The following is a 22127-nucleotide window of genomic DNA, read 5'->3' on the forward strand; positions in this document are numbered from 1 at the left end:
CATCCAGCCCATATTTCTTTAACTTGCTTGCAGGAATACTGTGGGAGACAGTGTCAAAAGCTTTGCTAAAGTCAAGGAACAACACATCCACTGCTTTCCCCTCATCCACAGAGCCACTTATCTTGTCATAGAAGGCAATTAGATTAATCAGGCATGACTTGTTCTTGGTGAATCCTTGCTGATTGTTCCTGATCACTTTCCACTCCTCAAAGTGCTTCAGTATTGATTATTTGAGGACCTGCTCCATGATTTTTTCAGGGACTGAGGTGAGGCTGACAGTCCTGTAGTTCCCCGGATCCTTCTTCCCTTTTTTAAAGATGAGCACTACATTAGCCTTTTTTCAGTCATCCGGGACTTCCCCCAATTGCCATGAGTTTTCAGAGATAATGGCCAATGGCTCTGCAATCACATCCGCCAACTCCTTTAGCGATCTCGGATGAAGCGCATCTGGCCCCATGGACTTGTGCTCGTCCAGCTTTTCTAAATAGTCCTGAACCACTTCTTTCTCCATAGAGGGCTGGTCACCTCCTCCCAATGCTGTGCTGCCCAGTGCAGTAGTTTGAGAGCTGACCTTGTTTGTGAAGACAGAGTCAAAGAAAGCATTGAGTACATTTAGCTTTTTCCACATCCTCTGTCACTAGGTTGCCTCCCTCATTCAGTAAGGGGCCCATACTTTCCTTGACTTTCTTCTTGTTGCTAACATACCTGAAGAAACCCTTCTTGTTACTCTCAACATCTCTTGCTAGCTGCAACTCCAGGTGTGATTTGGTCTTCCTGATTTCACTCCTGCATGCCCGAGCAATATTTTTGTACTCCTCCCTGGTCATTTGTCCAATCTTCCACTTCTTGTAAGCTTCTTTTTTGTGTTTAGGATCAGCAAGGATTTCACTGTTAAGCCAAGCTGCCATATTTACTATTCTTTCTACACATCAGGATTCCTTGTCCCTGTAATCTCAATAAGGATTCTTTAAAATACTCCTTCCCCCCCCCATGTTATTCTCCCAGGGGATCCTGCCCATCAGTTCCCTGAGGGAGTCCAAGTATAACTCTAGGTTGGGGCTTGAGCCATTGTTTTAGTTATTTTCCCAAAAGGGTTACTTTTATATTTTTAACCTGGCCCTTGTTGCTTCTGTTGATACCTGGTAGAAAGGTTAATACACATGGAGATGAATGGTTGCAATTTGTTTTTTATTCTCTCAGCAGGCTCAGGCAGATGGCAGCGCACAGAGTTACATTTGGATTTTCTTCCCAATCAGAAAGGCCAGAACAGGGCTGGCTGGACAAGAATTCTGTTTTGGGATTTTGAGGTTTGTGTTCATTTCATATCAGAATGAAAATGAAGCCTTTCAAAATTGACAGACAGTGAGGCACGCCCTTAAACCAATAGAGAGTGTGTCTCTCTTCCTCCAGTTGGAGCTGTTCCACTTTGTATAAATAATTAAATGTTCAGTAGGCCAGAACAGGAGACTGACTTTATAGCCTGATGGACAGGGCACCCACCTGCAATACTGGAGACTCAGGTTCAAGTCTCTCCTCTGAAGCACACAGAGCGATAACTTGAACCTAGATCTCCCACCACGTAGGTGAGTGCCCTAGCTAGTGGGTTATTGGCTTTCTGGGGTGGATCTCTCTGACCAGAAAATCCATCCTGGACCTGAGAAACCTTTCTGATGAAACTTATATATTTCCATGAAAAGTTTTGGTTTCAACAAAAAATTTCAACGAGCTGTAGATTAGAATTGTTCTCTTTTTAAAATGAAAGCTGAATTTCTACTGAACCTAAATGCTTGCATTTGGGGTTGAGGGGTGAGAGAGGAGGTCACCATCACTATCGCTTGTAGATCTTCCACTGGTTTCAGCTATGTTCCTATTGGACATTTTGGATTCCCATGCAATTTAGAGTGAAACTTAGAATGTGGGGGATGCAAACCCATACAGATCAAAAACAAAGAAAATGTTCTCATGTAACACTATGAAACAAAACTGGTGAATCTTATCTAGCTCTTTGACAGATCTACCAGAATTTTGAAGGTAGGATTGAAACACTGTTGCATTGTGATAATGAGAAGGGAACATAATAGAAACAGAAAATAAGATAAAAGGTCACTTGTGTTTTTTAAAGTAAATAGTGGGAGGTCTGTTTTCCATTGATGTCTTACAAAAGTAAGAATATGTTTACCTGGGAGAGATTTAGAATATTTTAATATTGATAATATCAAGATTTTTCATTCATGTTCATTATTTTTATTTCATTTGTATTTTGTGGGCCTAATGTAAAATAAACTCACATTAAACACATATAACACACAATCAAGTTTCACTTTCAGATAGGGTCTTACTTTGAATGAGAAACTATAACACAGTGGTACTTTATCTATTAAATATTATTTAACAATAGGAAGCAAATAAAATATCAAATCAACTGGCTTTTAGTCTCCATAAATAACAGAAATTGAAGCATATCAGATCATTTATCAGCTCTTGTCAGCTAGTTCATGTTTTTAAAACTTGGTTGCAGTTGTGGAAAAAAGAAATAGGGTGAAGAGCTAATAATCTTTTGATCAATCTAATTGAGAGTGCCTGTTTCAGTGTTTGAGGCACACAAAGAGGCTTGTGGTGAAGGGGATGGTTGAAGCCTCTGGAAAATTCCCCTTAAACCATATTATGTTTTAGCAATATTAAAAGGCAAAAGAGACAGCCATCAAAGTTAACCTCCCTTTCTATATATCTTAGGGTATGTCTACTGGAGCTGTGTCATTTCCTCTGATTGAGCTAGCACACTGAAAATAGAAATGTAGCTTAAGTGGCATGAGGAGTGAACCAACTATGGTCTCCAGTGGGACTGTAGTCAGGTAGCTAGCCCCTCCCATTGCTGTTGCCACACTTCTATTTTTAGCATGTTCGATTAATCAGAATTAGCACAGTTATGTCTAGTCAAACTGGAATTAACACTTTCCAGGTCCAGTGGAGACATGAGTAAAGGTTCTTATTTGGACCCCAGTATTATAGTATCAGAAAACCTCACACTCTCTTAAAAGTATTTATCCTTTCTACATACCTGTGAGGTAGGGAAGTATTATCCCCATTTTACATATGGGGAACTGAGGCACAGAGAAGTTAAATGACTTGTCAAAGGTCATACAGGATGTCTGGTAAAGCTGGGGCTTCAGCCCAGGTCTCCAAAGTCCTGCTGTATCACCTGATCACTGGATCACCTCTCCTCCTTTGGGATAAACAGGAGGAGTTCATATCTCTGTTGGTTTCAAGTTCCCTATCTGCAGCATAAGGGAGACAGCACTGTATCAGGTCATACTTGGAGGCTTTTCTCACAGTCTTGAAGGCTTATATTCTTCACAAACTGATCAGTAAGCCTGCCATTTGATACAGAAAATTGACTACTCCCAATTAGTTCGTGCACTTGTCAATACTGAGCTAAGATGTGTGGTAATATACAAAACAGGAGGCATAATCAAAAATAGAAGTACAATGTGTATTTGTTTGATGTCCTTATCTAGACCATGAGAGAATATATATCCCAAATTAAATGTATGCCCCAAATTAAAAAAAAAAAAGTAAGAGGACCAAAAAAACTCACCAAAAACAGAGACCACCATGGCTAACCCACAGGGTAAAGGAGGCTGTTAGAGACAAAAAGACACACTTTAAAAACTGCAAGTCAAATCCTATGGAAGAAAACAGAAAGGAGCATAAACTCTAGAAGGTCAAGTATAAAAGTATAATTACGCAGGCCAAATAAGAATGTAAAGAGTGTGATGGGGTGTGCAAACTCCACACTGGACAACAAGAGGTTAAGAGCTGCTCTGGGCTCAGCCAGCTCTATCCCATCACACCTGGAAGACATGCACAGGTTGAGGGAGAAGTTACAAGGGAAATAGAGCAGCTCACTTGTGGGGCAGAGTGGTGAAGAGACAAGACCTGCTACCCTCAGTTCCTGAGAAAAGGGCTGAGAGAAGACAGAATCTGCCCCAACAACTGTGTGAGGGTCCCTCCCTGAGGGAGGAGAGGGCCTGATCCTGATACACCCTGAGAGGGATGCATTCCCTGCTCTCTCTCACTAACTCAGTTGGTTTGTGTTAATTCTCCTTGCTTTTTCTTTATGGGCTACCCTGGAAGGGAAAAGACTTCGAAGTGACCTGACTGGAGGACCAAGTATAGGAAGAGGCAGGCCACCATGGAGGAGGAACAGCCAATGGCAGCAAACCCCAGTGGAGAGTAAGTTGTCATGCCGCCCCAGTCATGAGGAGACACCAACTGTGAGCTGACCTCTTCACAAAGAACAAGTAGCAAAAGACACAAAAACAATCAATTTTTTAAAAATTACATTAGAAGCAGGAACTCTGCCAAAAAATCAGTGGATGATCGAGGTGCTAAAGGAGCACTCAAGGAAGACAAGGATGTTGCAGAGAAGCTAGATGAATTCTTTGCATTTGTTTTCACTGCACAGGATGTGAGGGAGATTCCACAGTACCTGAGTCATTCTTTTTAGATGACAAATCTGAGGAACTGTCCCAGATTGAGGTGTCAATAAACGAAGTTTGGACCAAATTGATAAATTAAACAGTAGTAAGTCACCAGGACCAGATGGTATTCACCAAGGGTTCAGAAGGAACTCAAATATGAAATTTCAGAACTCCTAACCTATCATGAAATCAGCTTCTGTACCAAATGACTGGAAGATATATAGTGTAACGCTGATTTTTTAAAAAGGTTCCAGAAGCGATCTTCACAATTATAGGCTGGTAACTTCAGTATCAGGCACATTGGTTGAAACTACAAAAGAGAACAGAATTATCAGGCACACAGATGAACATGATATATTCAGGAAGAGTCAGCATGGCTTTAGTAGTGGATATTGTGTACTTGGACTTCCAGAAAGCCTTTGACCAGGTCCCTCTTATCCCATGACTGCTTAAGAGAGAAGGTCCTCTCATGGATTGGTAACTGATTCAAAGATAAGAAACAAAGGGTAGGAATAAATGGTCAGTTTTCATGGTGGAGAGAGGTAAATAGTGGGGTCTGCCAATGATCTGTGCTGTTCAACATATTCATAAATGATCTGAAAAATGGGGTAAACAGTGAGGTGGGAAAGCTGGCACAAAACTACTCAAGATGATTAAGTCCAATGCAGATTGCAAAGAGTTACAAAGGGATTTCACAACAGTGGGTGACTGGGGAAGAAAATGGCAGATGAAATTCAGTGTTGATAAATGCAAAGTAATGCATATTGGAAAACATCATCCCAACTATACATACAAAATGATGGGATCTAAATTAGCTGTTACCACTCAGGAAAGAGATCTTGGAGTCACTGTGGATAGTTCTCTGGAAACATCCACTCAATGTGCTGTGGCAGTCAAAAAAGCTAACAATGTTAGGAACCATTAGGAAAGGGATAGATAATAAAACAACAATATCATGATGCCACAATATAAATCCATGGTACACCCACACCTTGAACATAGTGTGCAGTTCTAGTCGCTCCATCTCAAAAAACTTTTATTAGAATTGGAGAAGGGAGAGAAACAGGAAGAGAAACAAAAGGACTCGGCACAAATTCCATATGAGGAGAGATTAAAAAGACTGGGAATGTTCGGCTTAGAAAAGAGACGACAGGGTAGGGGGGCATATGATAAAAGTGTATAAAATCATGCATGCTGTGGAGAAAGTGAATAAGGAAGTGTTAACCATTTCAAATAACACAAGAACCTGGGGTCACCCAATGAAATTAATAGACAGCAGGTTTAAACCAAATATAAGGAAGTACTTTTCACACAATGGATAGTCAACCTGTGGCACTAATTGCCATGGTTGTTAAGGCCAAAAGTATAACTGGGTTAAAAAAAGAACTAGATAAATTAATGGAGGATAGGTCCATCAGTGGCTGTTAGTCAAGGTCGTCAGGGAGGCAAGCTCATGCTCTGGGTATCCTTAAACCTCTGACTGCCAGAAACTGGTACTGGATGACAGGAGATGGATCACTTGATAATTGCCCTGTTCCTTCCCTCTAAAGCATGGGCTCTCAAACAGGGGTCCAGGGCCCCGTGGGGGTGGAGGGACTGCAAATAGGTTTCAGAGGGTCCACCAAAATAAACCAGATACACTCTCTAAGGCCCAGGGCAGAAAGCCAAAGCCTGAGCCCGGTCACCTGGGGCTGAAGCCGAAGCCCAAGCTCCGCTGCCTGGGGCTGAAGTCAAAGCCAGGCAGCTTAGCTTTGCAGATCCTGAGCAATTGCCCTGCATGCTAACACCAGCCTTGGCTTTTAATATACTGCATATGCAGAAAAACAGTGGTTGTGGCACAGGTGGGCTATGGAATTTTTATAGCATATTGGGGGTGAGGGCCTCAGAGGGAAATAAAAGGTTGAGAAACCCTGCTCTAAAGCATCTGGCACTGGCCAATGTTGGAAAACAGGTTACTGGGCTAGATAGATAGATTATTGTGCTGACCCAATATGTCCAGTCTTATGTTCTTATTAGAGATGGTTGGAATGTGCTGTTAATTCAAATAGTTGTACGGGTGAGATGGCTTTTTTTGCCCATCTTGCCCACTTCTAGAGCACTTGACTGACCTTGTGCTTTACTAAGGCCCCCCAAAAAAGTGTACAGCCTAACCAGCTGAGATGTGTGCAGATTTCTTTTGGGACTGAGTGGGGAAGATGATGTGTCCTGTCCCTCCATTTTACTACAACAGAACTGATGAGGTGGCCCTAAGGTAGTTCTTGCTTCATTAGCACTGGAAGAGAACTGATAATAGTATTGTATGCATATGTAACATTTGCTAGAAATCAGTGTTAATCAGTTCAACATGTTACATATAACAGAAATTGGCTGACTACTTGAAATTCAGCATTTATTTTGCCAGTATTATGCTCGTTACGAATCTGTACTTGGTGCATCCTGGGAAACTTCTCGTAAGCATTTAATTAACAGAAGATTCTTCTTTGAGAAGTGTCCCTGTAGGTGCTCCACTTTAGGTAAATGTGGATCCCTGTGCCTGCAATCGGAGAACTTCAGGAGCAGTGCCCATTTGGGTCACACATGCACTTTCCCTGTCTTGCTCTGCTCCTGTTGAGAAGGACCTGGAGGAGGTTTGATCTCACATAGCACTCTGTGTGTCCAAACTGCCCCCAGTTCCTTTCAATTGTCTTTGGGCTAAGATGGAGCCACGGCAGCACCTCTTTGCTTTCTTCACATTTACCTCTTAAAGCAGAGTTAGTATAGTTTTAGAGTAGTTAGTTAGCTATAGTTACCTTCCCTCACCCTCCACATTTAAGTCCTTGAATTTTCTTTCTAATTATTAGTTAAGATTCTGTTCACCCTTGTAGTGTAGTATAGTATAGTATAGTGTGTAAAATATATAGTATAACCTCCTTTTCCTGAGGGAATGCTACTGAAAGGGGCATGCCTGGATTCCCAAAGTTTAAATGATGCCTTTCTTGACAGGAGGTGATCCCAGTCAGTGATGGGCATTCCCAGTGTGTCAAATATCTGGGCGAGACACCCATATTACAATCTCAAGTCTCGCTTCAGAAAAGCAAGGGACTTCAAACTGAAACTTCTCCTGATTGAAAAGTCACTGTGCCTGGCTTCTGAACTTGGACCGCAGACCCCCCTCAGACACTGGTCTCCAACAACAGCCTTCGACAGATGTTCCCTGCCACCCTTACAGAGGAAATCATAGTCCTCAAAAAAGGTGGTTAAAAAGTGGACAACAACCTCCCCTTCCAGGGAACCAGCTAAGAAGAAATGACCCCCAGCTCGCTTGACACTTTCAGTACCGACCATGGTGCGGTTGAGCACCTACAAGTTGGCAGGAACTTCTGGTACTGCTGGGACTGTGAAAGCCAATGCCCATAAGCAGACAGGCTCTGAGAGCAGTGGCAAAGAGAAGGTTGCCTTCTCATCCACAGTACTGTTGGAGCCACTTAAATTTGCAGCACTGGCCAGCTTAGCTTCACTGCAGGCTATGGCACCACCTATCAGCAACCTAGTGCATAGCACAGCCACATCGGTACCGACAACCGCTACATTCAGTGGCACCACCACCAACTTCCTCCTCGGTACTGATGCTCATGATACCATAACAATTTCTTCTCCACAAAGACCTGGTAATCTCTGCAACAACAGAATCTCCCCTTCTTGGTGCCAGTGTTACTTCAGCATGTACATTGGCCAAACTGGACAGTCTCTACGTAAAAGAATGAATGGACACAAATCAGACGTCAAGAATTATAACATTCAAAAACCAGTTGGAGAACACTTCAATCTCTCCGGTCACTCGATTACAGACCTAAGAGTGGCTATCCGTCAACAAAAAAGCTTCAAAAACAGACTCCAACGAGAGACTGCTGAATTGGAATTAATTTGCAAACTGGATACAATTAACTTAGGCTTGAATAGAGACTGGGAATGGATGAGTCATTACACAAAGTAAAACTATTTCCCCATGGTATTTCTCCCCCCCCACCCCACCCCACACTGTTCCTCTGATATTCTTGTTAACTTCTGGAATTAGCCTACCTTGCTTGTCACCATGAAAGGTTTTCCTCCTTTCCCCCCCTGCTGCTGGTGATGGCTTATCTTAAGTGATCGCTCTCCTTACAATGTGTATGATAAACCCATTGTTTCATGTTCTCTGTGTGTGTGTATATAAATCTCTCCTCTGTTTTTTCCACCAAATGCATCCGATGAAGTGAGCTGTAGCTCACGAAAGCTTATGCTGTAATAAATTTGTTAGTCTCTAAGGTGCCGCAAGTACTCCTTTTCTTTTCAGCATGCTCGGTACTGTGCCAATCTACACCACCTTTCAAATCAGCCCCTCCTTTTTTCAGCGAGGAGGAAGGGAATGTTTACTCCTCATGCCACTCATCACCCTTTCAGACAACTACCAGGCCAGGCCCACCAGAAAACATGGATATCACCCCAGGGGTGACACCCATGGGTGCTATGGACATCCACGGATGCCACCACCAATGCCATTCCCTCTGTAGTGGCCATATTGGGACCCATGGGCTGCTTACAGGCAGCAGTATTCTAGGCCTCCTACCACCCACAGAGAGAGACCAAGACGCTCCCCATCAGCTTTGATAGGAGGACCCTCCGAGCCTCTATAAGAGACTTTTGAAGAGCAACAGGAGACTTTGGGTCAGGAAATCACCCCACCAACCAATCTCTCTTCAACATCTCCAGACAAGCTCATGTCTCCCACCACCCACAATAGCAGATGACTTGAAACAATTTCAGGAACTATTTAAAGGATTGCTGACTCACTTGACATACCATTGGAAGAGGTTGCAGTTTTAACACAAGGTGTTGAACATTTTATAAACATCAACCTCATTAAAAATTGTGCTCCCCATAAATGAGGCACTCATGGACCCAGCCAAGATCATCTGGCAGACCCCCTGCAATGATACCACCCACTGGTAAAAGAGTGGACAAGAAGTATTACATCCACTCCAAGGGCATGGATTTTTTATTTTCACATCCCCCACTGAATTCCTTGGAGATTCACACAGGAGATTTCTCAGATTTGTTCTGGGACAAGATCACTGCCAATACAGAGCACTGCTCTTCGGTCTCTCTATGGCACCCCAGGTGTTCTCCAAGATTCTTGCAGTGGTGGTGGCCCACCTTCACAATCAAGGGGTCCGCATAGTTCTCTACTTGGATGACTGTCTACTTAAAGCCCCCTTCCAGGAAGATGCCCTGGAAGCTACTGAAAAAATGACGTCTCTCTTCTGACAACTAGGACTACAACTAAACATGCACAAATTAATGCTGATATCCATACAAAAACTAGAATTCATTGGGGACCACCTTGATGCACTCACGGCCAAAGTCTCATTACCACTATACAGATTTGTTACGCTAGTCAATCTGATCGCCACAACACAAGCCAGTCCGGAGACATTGGCCAGGACTAGGTCACATGGCAGCAACAACCTTTGTAGTATGGCACGTCAGACTGCATATGAGTTGTCTTCAGGGAAGGCTCAGGACAGTATACATATTGCACAAACACAGCCAGGACATGTGTCTCACGATGCCACTCAAAGTAAAAAATTCTCCATGTTGGAGAACCCCACAATGGGTTCAACGCCACAATGTGTGTGTTGGAGTTCCCTTCACACAACCTCATCCATCAATGATACTTACAACGGATGCATTCTCTATTAGGTTGGGGAGCATACTTGCACAACCACACAATCCAGGGCAGGTGTTCCCCTTCCTAGTCAACATTACACATCAACCTACTGGAACTATGAGTGGTCCACAATGCATGTTCAGACTTCTTACTTCTGGTCAGAAACAAGGCCATAAAGGTATTGACAGACAACATTGCTTGCATGTTTTATATAAACCGTCAAGGAGGAGCAAGATCACACTCCCTTTGCACTGAAGCACTGAGATTATGGAACTGGTGCATCTATCTGCCAGGATGTCAAAACTCCACAGCAGATGCACTAAGCAGAAAATTCTATCAGGACCATGAGTGGGAAATAAAATATACAAAATATATTCAGACGCTGGGGTTTCCTGAATATAGACTTTTTTGCTACAACCCTGAATGCCAAGTGTCCACAATTTTGCTCAAGGGCAGGATTGGGACCCTGGTCTCTGGGCGATGCTTTCCTCATTAAATAGGATGCATCTTTACTGTATCCTCGTAAAGTGGAGCACCCACAGGGATAGCCATCTCAAAGAACCTCAGTTATCGCACAAGGTGAGTAATTCTCTCTCTCTTTCTTTTTCTTTTTTTTTGGTTAAAAAACAAAACTTTTCATTGAACTAATGTGGATGCAGGGACCACCTCTGGTTAGGTTAAAGTCTAATGATATACTACTGATTATGGGGCTAGACTGATGAAAGCATAGCAGTGATTCATATTATATTTATGTGCTTCTCTCACATTCTATATACATGGCATCCCACACATAACCACAGCAAGTGCTACTAGCAACACAGCAAATAGTAAAATTTAGTCAGAAAAAATATTTGTGCTCTTTACTTTTTTCAGATTTCTTATTTGCTGACATTTGATACAAATACTTTTGTGTGTGTTTTATACAAGAGGACCCACTAATTGATTTTATCGGTATGGTTATTATTATAATAAGTTTGTGATATGAGAAGAATGCTTCTGGTAAGCCTTGCAAATTTTTTTCATTAAAATTAGAACTGGTTGGAAAATTTCAAAAACTGATGAAAAATAAGGGAAGGAAAATGGGAAGAAGAGTGGACATTTCACTATTTATTTCTCTGCTAGCTGTCATTGAGATGTACACTTCTTCACTGGAGCAAGTTTCTCATCTATCCTCCCTTCTCTGAAGAGATGTGGTCTAAGAACTGGATTAGGACTCAAGATGCCTGAGTTCTAATCATGGCTCTGATTTTAACTCTCTCTGAGGCCTTGACCAAGTCACTTAGTATCTAAGTTTTCTTGTAAAATTGGGATAATATTTACAAGAGTATTTTGAGGATTAATTAATGTTTGTAAAGCACTACAGAGGGGCTATTCTCATTGTATTGACCCACGAAAAGGCCTTGTTTTATTGTATTCAGAACATGATTTGCTAGACTTTAAAAAAATGTGTTTTTTTTTTTTTTTTTAAAAAGGGAAGATGGGACTTGACATATCATTTCAGACCAGTGGCTCTTTTAAAATACAGTAACCTGTCCCCATCACCACCCAGTACCAGGTGTCCCAGGGGAAGGTGTAAAAATGACTATAATGGACAATTATAAAGTAACCTGCGTATAGGAGGGAATTCTTCCTAACCTAAAATATTTAGTGGCTGACATGCCCTGAAGGCATGGTTAGAGGACATGACGCTGAACTGGGTAAGGCACCCTATTACAGTTTCACAAGTCGCTTCCCACCTCACTCCCCATCCCTCTTAACCAAGTTGTTCATTTAAAAATCTCTTTGATAAGTGAAATGTAAGAGAAAGAAGCTAACTTTTAGTAACTAAACTTAAAACTATAGGTACATAAAGTTAGGCTAACTCTATATTTAGGGCTGTTGTATTAATTTAGACGGAATATATGGGCCCAAAGTTAACTTAACTCTGTCACTGTCCAACATTAAACAGTGCCAAACAAGATTCAAGGTTTGGTATACAGAGATCTTAGCCTGCTTAGTACCCAGGCAAATACATCTTTAAACATTCTTTTAACCTTTTATTAAAAATACAGTAAAGAAGAGGAAAAAGCATTTGAAATGTAAAATATTAAGTAAGATTTTTATTTTAACAACATCCATTGTTACACTTTCTCTTTAGCTGGAGAGAGTCTTTAGAAGAAAACCTCCCTGGTCTGACACTCTTAGATGGTATTTATATAGAACAGCATTGTTATCTTATCGTATTTGACTTCAGGAGAGTTACCCTGATGAAGACGTGAATCCAGATCAGGGAGTTTAAGATGATATAACATGTATGTCAAAGGGACAGAAGAGTGGAATGTTGCAAAATATATGTATAAAAATATAAAAAATTGTTTTGACTTAAATAACTTGACAGTTCCCTTTTCGTTATGTACACATAGTTTATAAAATCATCCAGTACAAAAGTCTTTGTTGACCAGTGTCGTCCACCATTAACTGTACACCCATGGCACAATAAAAAAAGCCTGAGAAAACAGATACTCCTTTCACCATGTTCTAAAAATCAATAGACTTTGACTCAGTTTGACCAGTTGGCAAAGTGAGTTCTAGAGCCAAGGAACCTCCACTGACAATGCCCTGGTCCCAGATGATCAGATCTAGCAGCAGTCAGCTAAAGTGTCTCAGCTGCCACATGTTGTTACATGGAAAGATAAGAGGTGTCTCAGGTAGCCAGGATTGGAGATCAGAGTCAACATGTTGAATTGGGAGTTAGGAGTTTGAAATAGGGAGCATGGTCTGTCTTTAGAGATTTGGAGCATTATGCTGTTTGCATCTCCTACTGTTAAGAAATCAGGCAGCCATGATCCATTCAGGAAATCAATAATGAATGGACGCTATGACACAGCATCCATCTGAGACACGATAGGTTATTTTTTGAGTTGACAAGTTTGGTAGATAAAGGTAACTGTAAAAAGAAAAGGAAGACTTGTGGCACTTTAGAGACTTACAAATTTATTTGAGCATAAGCTTTCATGAGCTACAGCTCACTTCATCAAAGCTTATGCTCAAATAAATTTGTTAGTCTCTAAGGTGCCACAAGTCCTCCTTTTCTTTTTGTGGATACAGACTAACACGGCTGCTACTCTGAAAAAGGTAACTGTGACATTGTATGCATAGATTTCTATAAGGCCGATTTAATCCCGCATGACATTCTGATTAAAAATTTAGCACTATATATAATCAGACTATATTAAATTGATTAAAGACTGTTTAACTGATAGATTACAAAATGTAATTATAAATGGGGAATCCTTACCCAATGTGGGTGTTTATCAGGTTCTGCAGGGATCTGTTCTTGGCCCAGTGTTGTTCAATATCTTGATCAATGATCTGAAGGAAAATATAAAATCAGTGGTAAAACTTGAAGATGACAAAACTTAGAGTGACAAATAATCCAAATTACTTATTAAACTGGACTCATTACAACAATATGCATTTTAACAGCCAAATACAAAGTCCTACATCTGGGAGCAAAGAATGTAGGTCACATTTATGAGATGGTGGACTGTATCCTGGAATTCAGTTATATTGGAAAGAATTGGCGGGGGGGGGGGGGGAGTGTCATTGTAGATGATCAATTGAACATGCACTCCCAGTGTAATGTTGAAGCTAAAAGGGTGAACATGATCCATGAATGTATAAACAGGGAGATATCACACTGGAATGTGGAGGTGGTATTACCTCGGCATATGACATTAGTGAGACCATTACTATAATAGTTGTTGAAAAACTGGAAAGGGTTCAGAAAAGAGCTACAAGAATGAGTAGAGGTCAGGAAAATGAGCCATATAGTGAGAGACTTAAGAAGCTCTATATATTTACTTTATCTAAGAGACGGTTAAGTGTGACTTGATCATGGTCTACAAGTACCTGCATGGGGAAGAACTTTTTGATAGTAGAAATCTCTCTACTCTAGCAGAAAAATGCATAGCAAGATCTAACAGTTGGAAGTTGAAGCTAGACAAATTCAGACTAAAATAAGGCACAATTTTTTTTTTTAAAATAGTGAGAGTAATTGTCTGTTGCAACAATTTACCTTGGGATATGGTAGATTCTCCATCACCGGAAGTCTTTAAATCAAGATTGGATGTCTTTCTAAAAAAAATGCTATAGTTCAAACAGAGGTTATATGGACTTTGTGCAGAAATTACTGGTGAAGATTTTTTTTTGGCATATGTTATGCGAGTGGGGTGAGGGGGCAGACTATATGATCATAATGGTCCTTTCTGCCTTAAAATATATGTATGACTCACCTGACTAGATGCAAATAAAATTGTTTTTCATCAGCATTATCATGTGAGTGTCGAGCAATAATTGCCATGCTGTTTGAAATGATTCACGATCATGAGTGCCAACCTCATGGCAGTCTGTCAAAAAGCAGGGCAGACACCCCAAACCGGTGGTATATTCTGTAATTAGCTTTCACCAACTCAGTAACAAATGTGAACTCCTGCTCATTTTAACAATCTTACCATGGAGCCATTGACAATCCCCCATGGCACTCCAGTCTCTTGCCATCCAGGCAAGCTGGACTTAGTGATAAATGATTACTTACACCAAAAATCACAAAATACTCAGGTTGCTCCTAGTCTCAAGAGACCAGTCACTTACCCCAGATTAATTTGTACTTTAGACCTCACACTGGCACAAAGACACTCAAAGACAACACTGGCAGCCAATCTTATAGTAAACTAACTAAGACTCTGTTAACTAGGAAAAAGAAATGAGTCACTTAGAGGTTAAAGCAGGCAACATATGAGCACAAATGAATCACAGTCCAGGGTTCCAAAAGATGACAGAGATGTAATAATCTGTCCCCCAAGTGTCTTTTAGGGTGAACCCAGGTTGACCCTGGGGATCTCTGCTTTTAGTTTTTTAGCTCCAGCCCTTGTTAGAGTAACAGCAAAGAGAACCATTTCTTCTTGTGAGCATCTTTATATACCCTTCCCCTAGAGTTCAAAGTGATGGGACAAGAGACCCTGCACATAACTTCTTCATGGGTGGATGGGGCAATCAGCTAAGTCTTTGTTCTACAATGGCCCATTTAGCCTTGATAGTCCTTCTTGATGGGCAGGGGGAACCACTCTTTCTGCCTAGGTTCACAAGTTCAGAGCAGGCATTTTTTCAATTTTCAAATAAAACTTACATATTACCCTGTAGAACAGGACACGCATATTACAAGTAAATTAATGCATGCAGCAACTTACAAGTATCTTGCAGAGTCTAAACACTAACCAGATTCTTACACATCTAACACCTATCTTGAACAATCCTAATATCTAGATGGGCTGGTCTGGTTTCTAGCTATGAATTTGTCAGTGCTTAGCTGATGCCTAGAGACTTGGCAAGAGCTGGCACCTGGTTTGCCAGCATCATGATCATCTTATCCAAAAATATTCAAATCAAATATAGACTGTTTTAAAAGTTTTTAGTTATTTGAATCAACTTTTGTTCAAGATTGCAGAAGACAGCAAAGTAGAAAAATGGAATTTTTACAGGACTCCTTAATGTTTTTCTGTCAGTACTTATTTTTTTCCTACAAGGACAATGCTTTATTAACATCTTAATAAACCTAGGTCCCAATGGGAGTTTTGGGCATGCAAGGAGTTCAGGTTTAGGCTTCTAGCATAACTGCATATTGCAGAATGCATTAGGAATAAAGTGTAGAAAAAAGAAAGCTCTTCTCATTTTGCTCAGGACAAGAACCTGAATGTTCAACTGATGAAAAACACTGACTTGGGAAAAATGTGGATTTTGTTTTTGAATGTCAAACACATTTCAGATTTATTCACCATAAAAAAGCATTTCTTACTCTGAATTTTCAGAATGCTGTGCTGAGCGAAAGAGAGATGCTTGTCTAGTCAGTGCACTCTGTACAGCCAGTTCTGAAAAAGGGGCAACAGAGTGTGTGTCTAGATTTCAAGCAGAAGAGGGGGAAAAAGTGAACCAATCTACAAAACCCTCAGACTTTGAAAAGTGGTAAGCAGTTTATAATTTTTCCCCCTGAAATTACATTCTTAAAATATGTATTGATTGCGGGGGTTGAAATGTCTTCATTTTATTCTTGGTTGTACATAAGGCTTTCCAAAATTACACTAAAGGGGGCTAGATGCAAATCAGATCTTTTTTAAAAATGGTAAGTTTAGCTATAGTCAAAGACAGATCTCAGTTTTATTTCTTTTGATGTATAGTTCAGCTCTAAAAAAAGCAATGAAATAAAAATGATACCTTCTTGCTGAATAGATCTGCTTACATTAGAAGTAAAAATATTTGATATTTTTTAACTTCGGTTAGCCCTGCAGAGCCAACACAGCTCTAGGAGAGATGAGCAGGATTCTTTTCCTCTTCCTGCACCATCGCTAGAAATTTTAATTAAGTCCAGGCTACCCTCTGCTTTCATTTGCAAGTGTAATTGAGCTGAAGTTAACAAAATGATCATTAACCAGCAAAATCATTATTACTGGTGATAATGAATGAGAAGGAAATAACCCAGTTTGACTTTCAGATCCTGCTCCAAGTTTGTTGAGCTGGCACTTTAGAAAAAACTATGTCTTTACTTATAACCTGGGCAAATTAGATTTTCAGAACTATGAGGCACAATAAACAAGGAACTCCATGAAGCCATTTTGACAACGACTAATCAGAGACAGACCACGATTTCCTTCATTTTAAAAATTCTCATTGGAGCTGGAACCCTAGTACAGAACTCTACATCAAGGAGTGCCCATCTGCATCTCTGGTTATGGACTCCTACATTCTGCTTTCTTCCATCTGCTTCCGAGGAACAGAAGGGAACTTGGGCTCTGGCCACTTGTGAGGCTATCCTTTCTCTGGTGTTCGTAGGGTCAGGCAGTTAGCCTCTCTCTGTCTGTAGGAGCCACCAAATATTTGCCTACTGGGTTTATGCACCTATCCTTTTAAAGCCTAAAACCTACTGTTCCACAGATAATTAGTGATAAATCGACTAATGACCAGGACTTTTCTTCAATGGCCCTGACTTCAGATGCAGTGGGTCTGATCAGTGGCCATGGGGGTGGTCACAGTGTGTCCTGCTGGTCTGCCTGAGGGTTTTTTAGGCTTAGACACTGGGTTTCTTCAGCATTGCTGCTCCTAGTTACAACAGAGCCACTGACGAACACCATCCAGTATATCTGCTACATACATTAACAGCAGCAAGGGAAGGAGCTTTTTAAAGCAGAAAAATAAATGAACGTTCATGTATTTGATTCTCAATTTAATTTTCAAAATGAAAGAAAACCTTTTTTAAAAAAATGATCAAATATAGTTCTTTGACTGTAGCTTTTAAGGCATGTGTTTTTTTTTTTTGAAGAGTCATAAATCATATGAACTGCAATATAAAGTGTCAGCTTACTGGCTGTCTAGCAGAAGGGAGGAATGATGGAAATCCTGGAAATTCTGAGGAAATAAAGGAGGCGGGTGAAGAAGATTATGATGAAACATACATTATTGTCAGCATTTTTTTCAAATTGTCTGAGATTTGAGGGGATTCGCAGCCTCTCCTTGACCCCCTAGGTGTTTGTTTCTAGTGATTCAATTGTGCCGTATTGCTATAGTTGTGAATCTGACACACTTCTTCCTGGAGAGCTCTCAGTCTCTGACTCATTGTTTGTAGAATGTCCCATGTGGTAATCTATAGTAGCAGTTCAGTGTGATGGATGCAAATGGGCTTGCTAGTGTCACAGCACAGTGGTCAGCCCAAAAAATTCAAAGAGGATATGATTTTCAAATGCTATAGTTAAAAGAAAGACATGTCTTTTTTAAAAAAATAATATAGCACCCCATTCCTAACATAGATCATTAACTGACAATTTCTTAAGGAACATGAAAGAGACAGAAAGGAATTGTACCTCACTAAGTATAGTTTCTGAAAGCTGTAGCCAGCAGCACTGAGGCAGCTAGGATGTTCCAGGGATCTGCCATTTTGGAGGAGCCCCTCTGCTTGTCCTAATATTAACTATGACAGTATAGCTCTTTTTTATTTTAGTCAACCCCTAATTGTGGCTCACAAGTTATAAATCAAACATATATGTATCTGGTACAGTTCTAAATATATGCAGGTAATACATACAGACATTAACATGAATCAACTGCCTATAAAATGTTCTTTTTCCAGAACAGGACGTTGGTGTCCTCTATAGGGAAATCATTTTCCCCCACAAAATTTGTAAAAATAGAATTAGTCCAGTACTTTATGTGAAGACTCAAGCAGAGCAAAGTGTTATGATGAACATGAAAAACAGATTTCATAACTGAAACACTGAAAATCCTTTTGACTATAGCAGCATGAATCATGTCACTATAATACCCTTATCAAAATTAAGCAATGCAAAGGAAGGCAGCAAATGTCATGTTTGTATTGCAGTATTATAATATAATACAATACAAATAAATACATTATGATTACCCCACAATTCCTCGTATATGATGCTTCACTGAGTGCACTATTCTGTTTTTTTCACATAGATGTCAAAATTGCAGAAATAGCCTCTGCTGGTTTCAAAATTGTGATAAGAAATTCACAACCCCCAAACCACAGTATGTCCTGCTGCATGTTCTAAAAATTGTCTGAAGCAGTGGTGCAAGACCTAAACCAAACTCTGATTGGACTCTAAGGTTAAAAAAAAAAAAGCTCCAAGTATACAATTGCATACTCAAAATGGATACCTAATTTGTGTTCACAATAACTTTCAAAGTTGGAGAAGACTTTTGAATAACTCGTTCTACTTTTGGCCTAGCCCTAACAAACAGTTTCTGTTTGTCAGTGAGAGTGGATTTGGAATGAATGAGTGTTTTAAATTAGCATTAGACAACATAGATTCTTCTACTTGGACAAGATATTTCTGCTATAGATTACGCAGTTCAATCAAAGCACTAGCTGGAGCAGCAGAAATAGATTTCTTGCGAAATTCTTCTGTGGCAAAGTAGTAACAGATGGCATCCAAACAGCAGTTGACATTAGCTAAACACATAGCCACCTGTAAGAAGAGACTAATGCTTTGTTTCACAGTGCAGTCCACAATGATGCGCTGTCTCACCAGGAACTGCAGAAACATCCCAAGATGGAATGGTGTAAAGGAGACAACAAACACTATGAGGTTGGCAAAAATGATCCATATAGAGGCAGCTTGCTCAGCCCATGTTTGCCCCTGGTTTTTACGCCTCCAAAGAGTCTGGATGATCTGAACATAGCAATAAATCATCAGAGTCAAAGGGATGAGAAATCCAAAGACTTCAACAGAAAGGATGATGGGAATGCCCCATGCCTGTTCGGACATATTGTGGAAGCACTTGACTTTGTCATTGTTGTGGAAGTCATAGATGGGGATGCTGCTAAGCCAAACTACAACCCAAACACAACAGCATACCATGATTGCCTGTTTGGGGGATCGGAAAGCTTTGGCTTTGAGCGGGTGCCTTATAGCAATATATCTGTCCAAGCTAATACAGACAATGATGAAAATACTCCCATACATACTGACGAAGTAGAGAGCCTCTGTAAATTTGCATAAGAGCTGCTTCTGCTCTTTTTTGGAGTCATACATCTTGAAAGGAAGTGAGAAAAGAAGAAGCAGATCCGCAAGAGCAAGGTTTATCATGTAGATTGATGACTCTGTCTGTTTCTTCCAAGAGTAGAACACCCAGAGAGCTATCAAGTTCAGAATCAAACCAACAATGAAGGTAGGTATGGAGATCATGAGCTGGAGAGACTTCATTATAGTATCAATTCGTTCAAAGGAGCACTTGTCATCCATTTGTCCTCTAAAACACACACAGAGCAGGTTAAAACCACTAGATTCTCAGATTTCAAATAAATAATATAAAATATTGAATAAAATTTTCTAAAGCATTTAAGTCCTATTTTCAAAAGTGGGATTTAGGCCGCTAAATCCCATTGATTTTGAAGGAGACTTGACCATGATTTTCAAAAGTCACTATTAATTTTAACTTCATTCTGTTCTAATTTTGAGTGGCCAGCATGAAATACCATAAAGGGGCCTGATTTTTCAGAATGTGGGTACTGAGCACTTTCTGAAAATTATGCCCTTTTAAAGTGTTTTAAGTTGGGCATCAAAACCACAAAATCACTAGTTGCTCTTGAAAATCTTGGCCAAGCCTCATTCAAGATCAATGGGACATAAGCTCCTAAATCACATGGGAGCTTTTGAAAATCTTACTCAATATCAATTTTTTTGCAGCCTCTGAGGTGCAGTTGATAATGCTTTGCACAGCAGTGACGGAAGAGTAAGCAAATATTTTTTATGGAAAAAATAATCAATGTGGAACAATTGATGATCCTTAATGATCAAGTGGAACAATTACAATTGATTTTGAATGTCTCATCTGAGGGAGTTACACACAGTTAATTGGACACAGGAGCATGATGTTTCCTCAATGAGGTCTGCTCCTTGGACCCTAACAGTGGCTGAGTAACATGTCAATTTGACTTTGCAGCTTTCACTCTGCAGCTGCCAGAGTTCCCAGGGTCTATGCCTCTGGGGCAGTCACAGTGAGGACACCGGGGCTTTCAGGCTTCCTGGTCACTGGGCTCGCTTTGCCTTTCCAGATCCTGGAGGTGGTGGGGAGGTAAAGTGTGGGAGCTCTCTCTGCTGCTCTGGCTCCTGGAGCTGGGGAGTGGGGTAAGGTGGGAACTGGTGTGGGAGAAAGTTCTATGACAGCAGCTCTGTGTGTCCACCATTTTCCCACTCAATGTTCCTATTGTCCCTAAAATGTATAGGGTTCTGGCTATTGGTGCCTAGAACATCCCATAAAACTTTGGAATTGATCAGATGTGGTATTCAAAAGCTATTGCATTACACAGAGAGAGACAGAGAAATGCCATTGAGTTGATTTCAGAGTAGCAGCTGTGTTAGTCTGTATTTGCAAAAAAGAAAAGGAGTACTTGTGGCACCTTAGAGACTAACAAATTTATTTGAGCATAAGCTTTCGTGAGCTACAGCTCACTTCATCGGATGAGTGAGCTGTAGCTCACGAAAGCTTATGCTCAAATAAATTTGTTAGTCTCTAAGGTGCCACAAGTACTACTCTTCTTTATTGAGTTGATTGTAAGTCCTCACACGCTTGGCCAGGTAAACTATCATTACATGATTTTTGTCCTTTTAGACTAAAGTGTAAAATATTTTTATCATAATATGACATATTTATATTACCTTTTGATCTCTATCAGAAATAATTGTTAGGCTTAAAACTAGGCTTTTCAGTCAATGTTCCTGTGAAAGGCTTTAAAATTGTAACAGAAATTAAAAGATGAGGTACTTTACCTTAATTTTCAGCAGAGAGATTTGAAGGGGCTGGTTCAGACAAAGTTAACCTGTAGACTAGATCTCTTGAAGATACTTTAAAAAGAAGCATCTACTAATTTGCAATGGACCTCTACCACATCCGTCCCACCACTCCTCCAAAGACCAGTGATGAATCAACAAGAAACACCTGCACAGGGAGAGAATCTAAAACAGCTGGCTTCTTGTAAGAGAGATGACTCTGAGATGCCTGCAAAAAGCCAGCTCTGAGAGGATACCCCAGAAAGTAGAACCCCAGAGCAGGTCACCACCAAAGAACTGATACTCTGTGCTAGACTCCTTTTACTCACCCCAGGCTCTGAGGTAAGAGCTGTGATGTTTTGGGACTTTGAGTTTATTTTGTCTGAATAAACTTAGACTCCAATAAGGATGGTGATTGAATGAGCAAGTATGTGGAGTCTGTGTAAGGGGCCTGGAAAAGGGAGAATAAAGAGCAGGGCAGTGCAGAAGCACCTTGGCCATGAGGAGATGCGTGTGGGGAGGTCAATTTGTTTACAAGCTGTTTTCTCCAGGGCTGGCTCTAGGCACTAGCAAACCAAGCATGTGCTCTTTTTTTTTTTTTTTTTTTTTTCCTTCAGTGGCACTCTGCTTGGGGCAGCA

General features: G+C 40.5%; 1 protein-coding gene across 1 annotated transcript in view; it reads right to left on the minus strand.

The window, feature by feature from the left end:
* The window catches only part of LOC119861389 (G-protein coupled receptor 55-like), a 31851-nt gene extending 10071 nt beyond the window's left edge, over positions 1-21780 (minus strand). Inside the window, exons 1-3 of the mRNA XM_038416475.2 lie at positions 21489-21780; positions 14225-19968; positions 13445-13518 (exon numbers count right to left, since the gene is read on the minus strand). Of these exons, the coding sequence (XP_038272403.1) occupies positions 19053-19961 (909 nt within the window). The 5' untranslated portion in view covers positions 19962-19968; positions 21489-21780 and the 3' untranslated portion in view covers positions 13445-13518; positions 14225-19052. The remainder of the gene's footprint in view (positions 1-13444; positions 13519-14224; positions 19969-21488) is intronic.
* Positions 21781-22127: the final 347 nt, after the last annotated feature.

The sequence above is a fragment of the Dermochelys coriacea genome, chromosome 9 (genome assembly GCF_009764565.3).
Source record: "Dermochelys coriacea isolate rDerCor1 chromosome 9, rDerCor1.pri.v4, whole genome shotgun sequence".
In the NCBI taxonomy this organism is placed as follows: Eukaryota; Metazoa; Chordata; order Testudines; family Dermochelyidae; genus Dermochelys; species Dermochelys coriacea.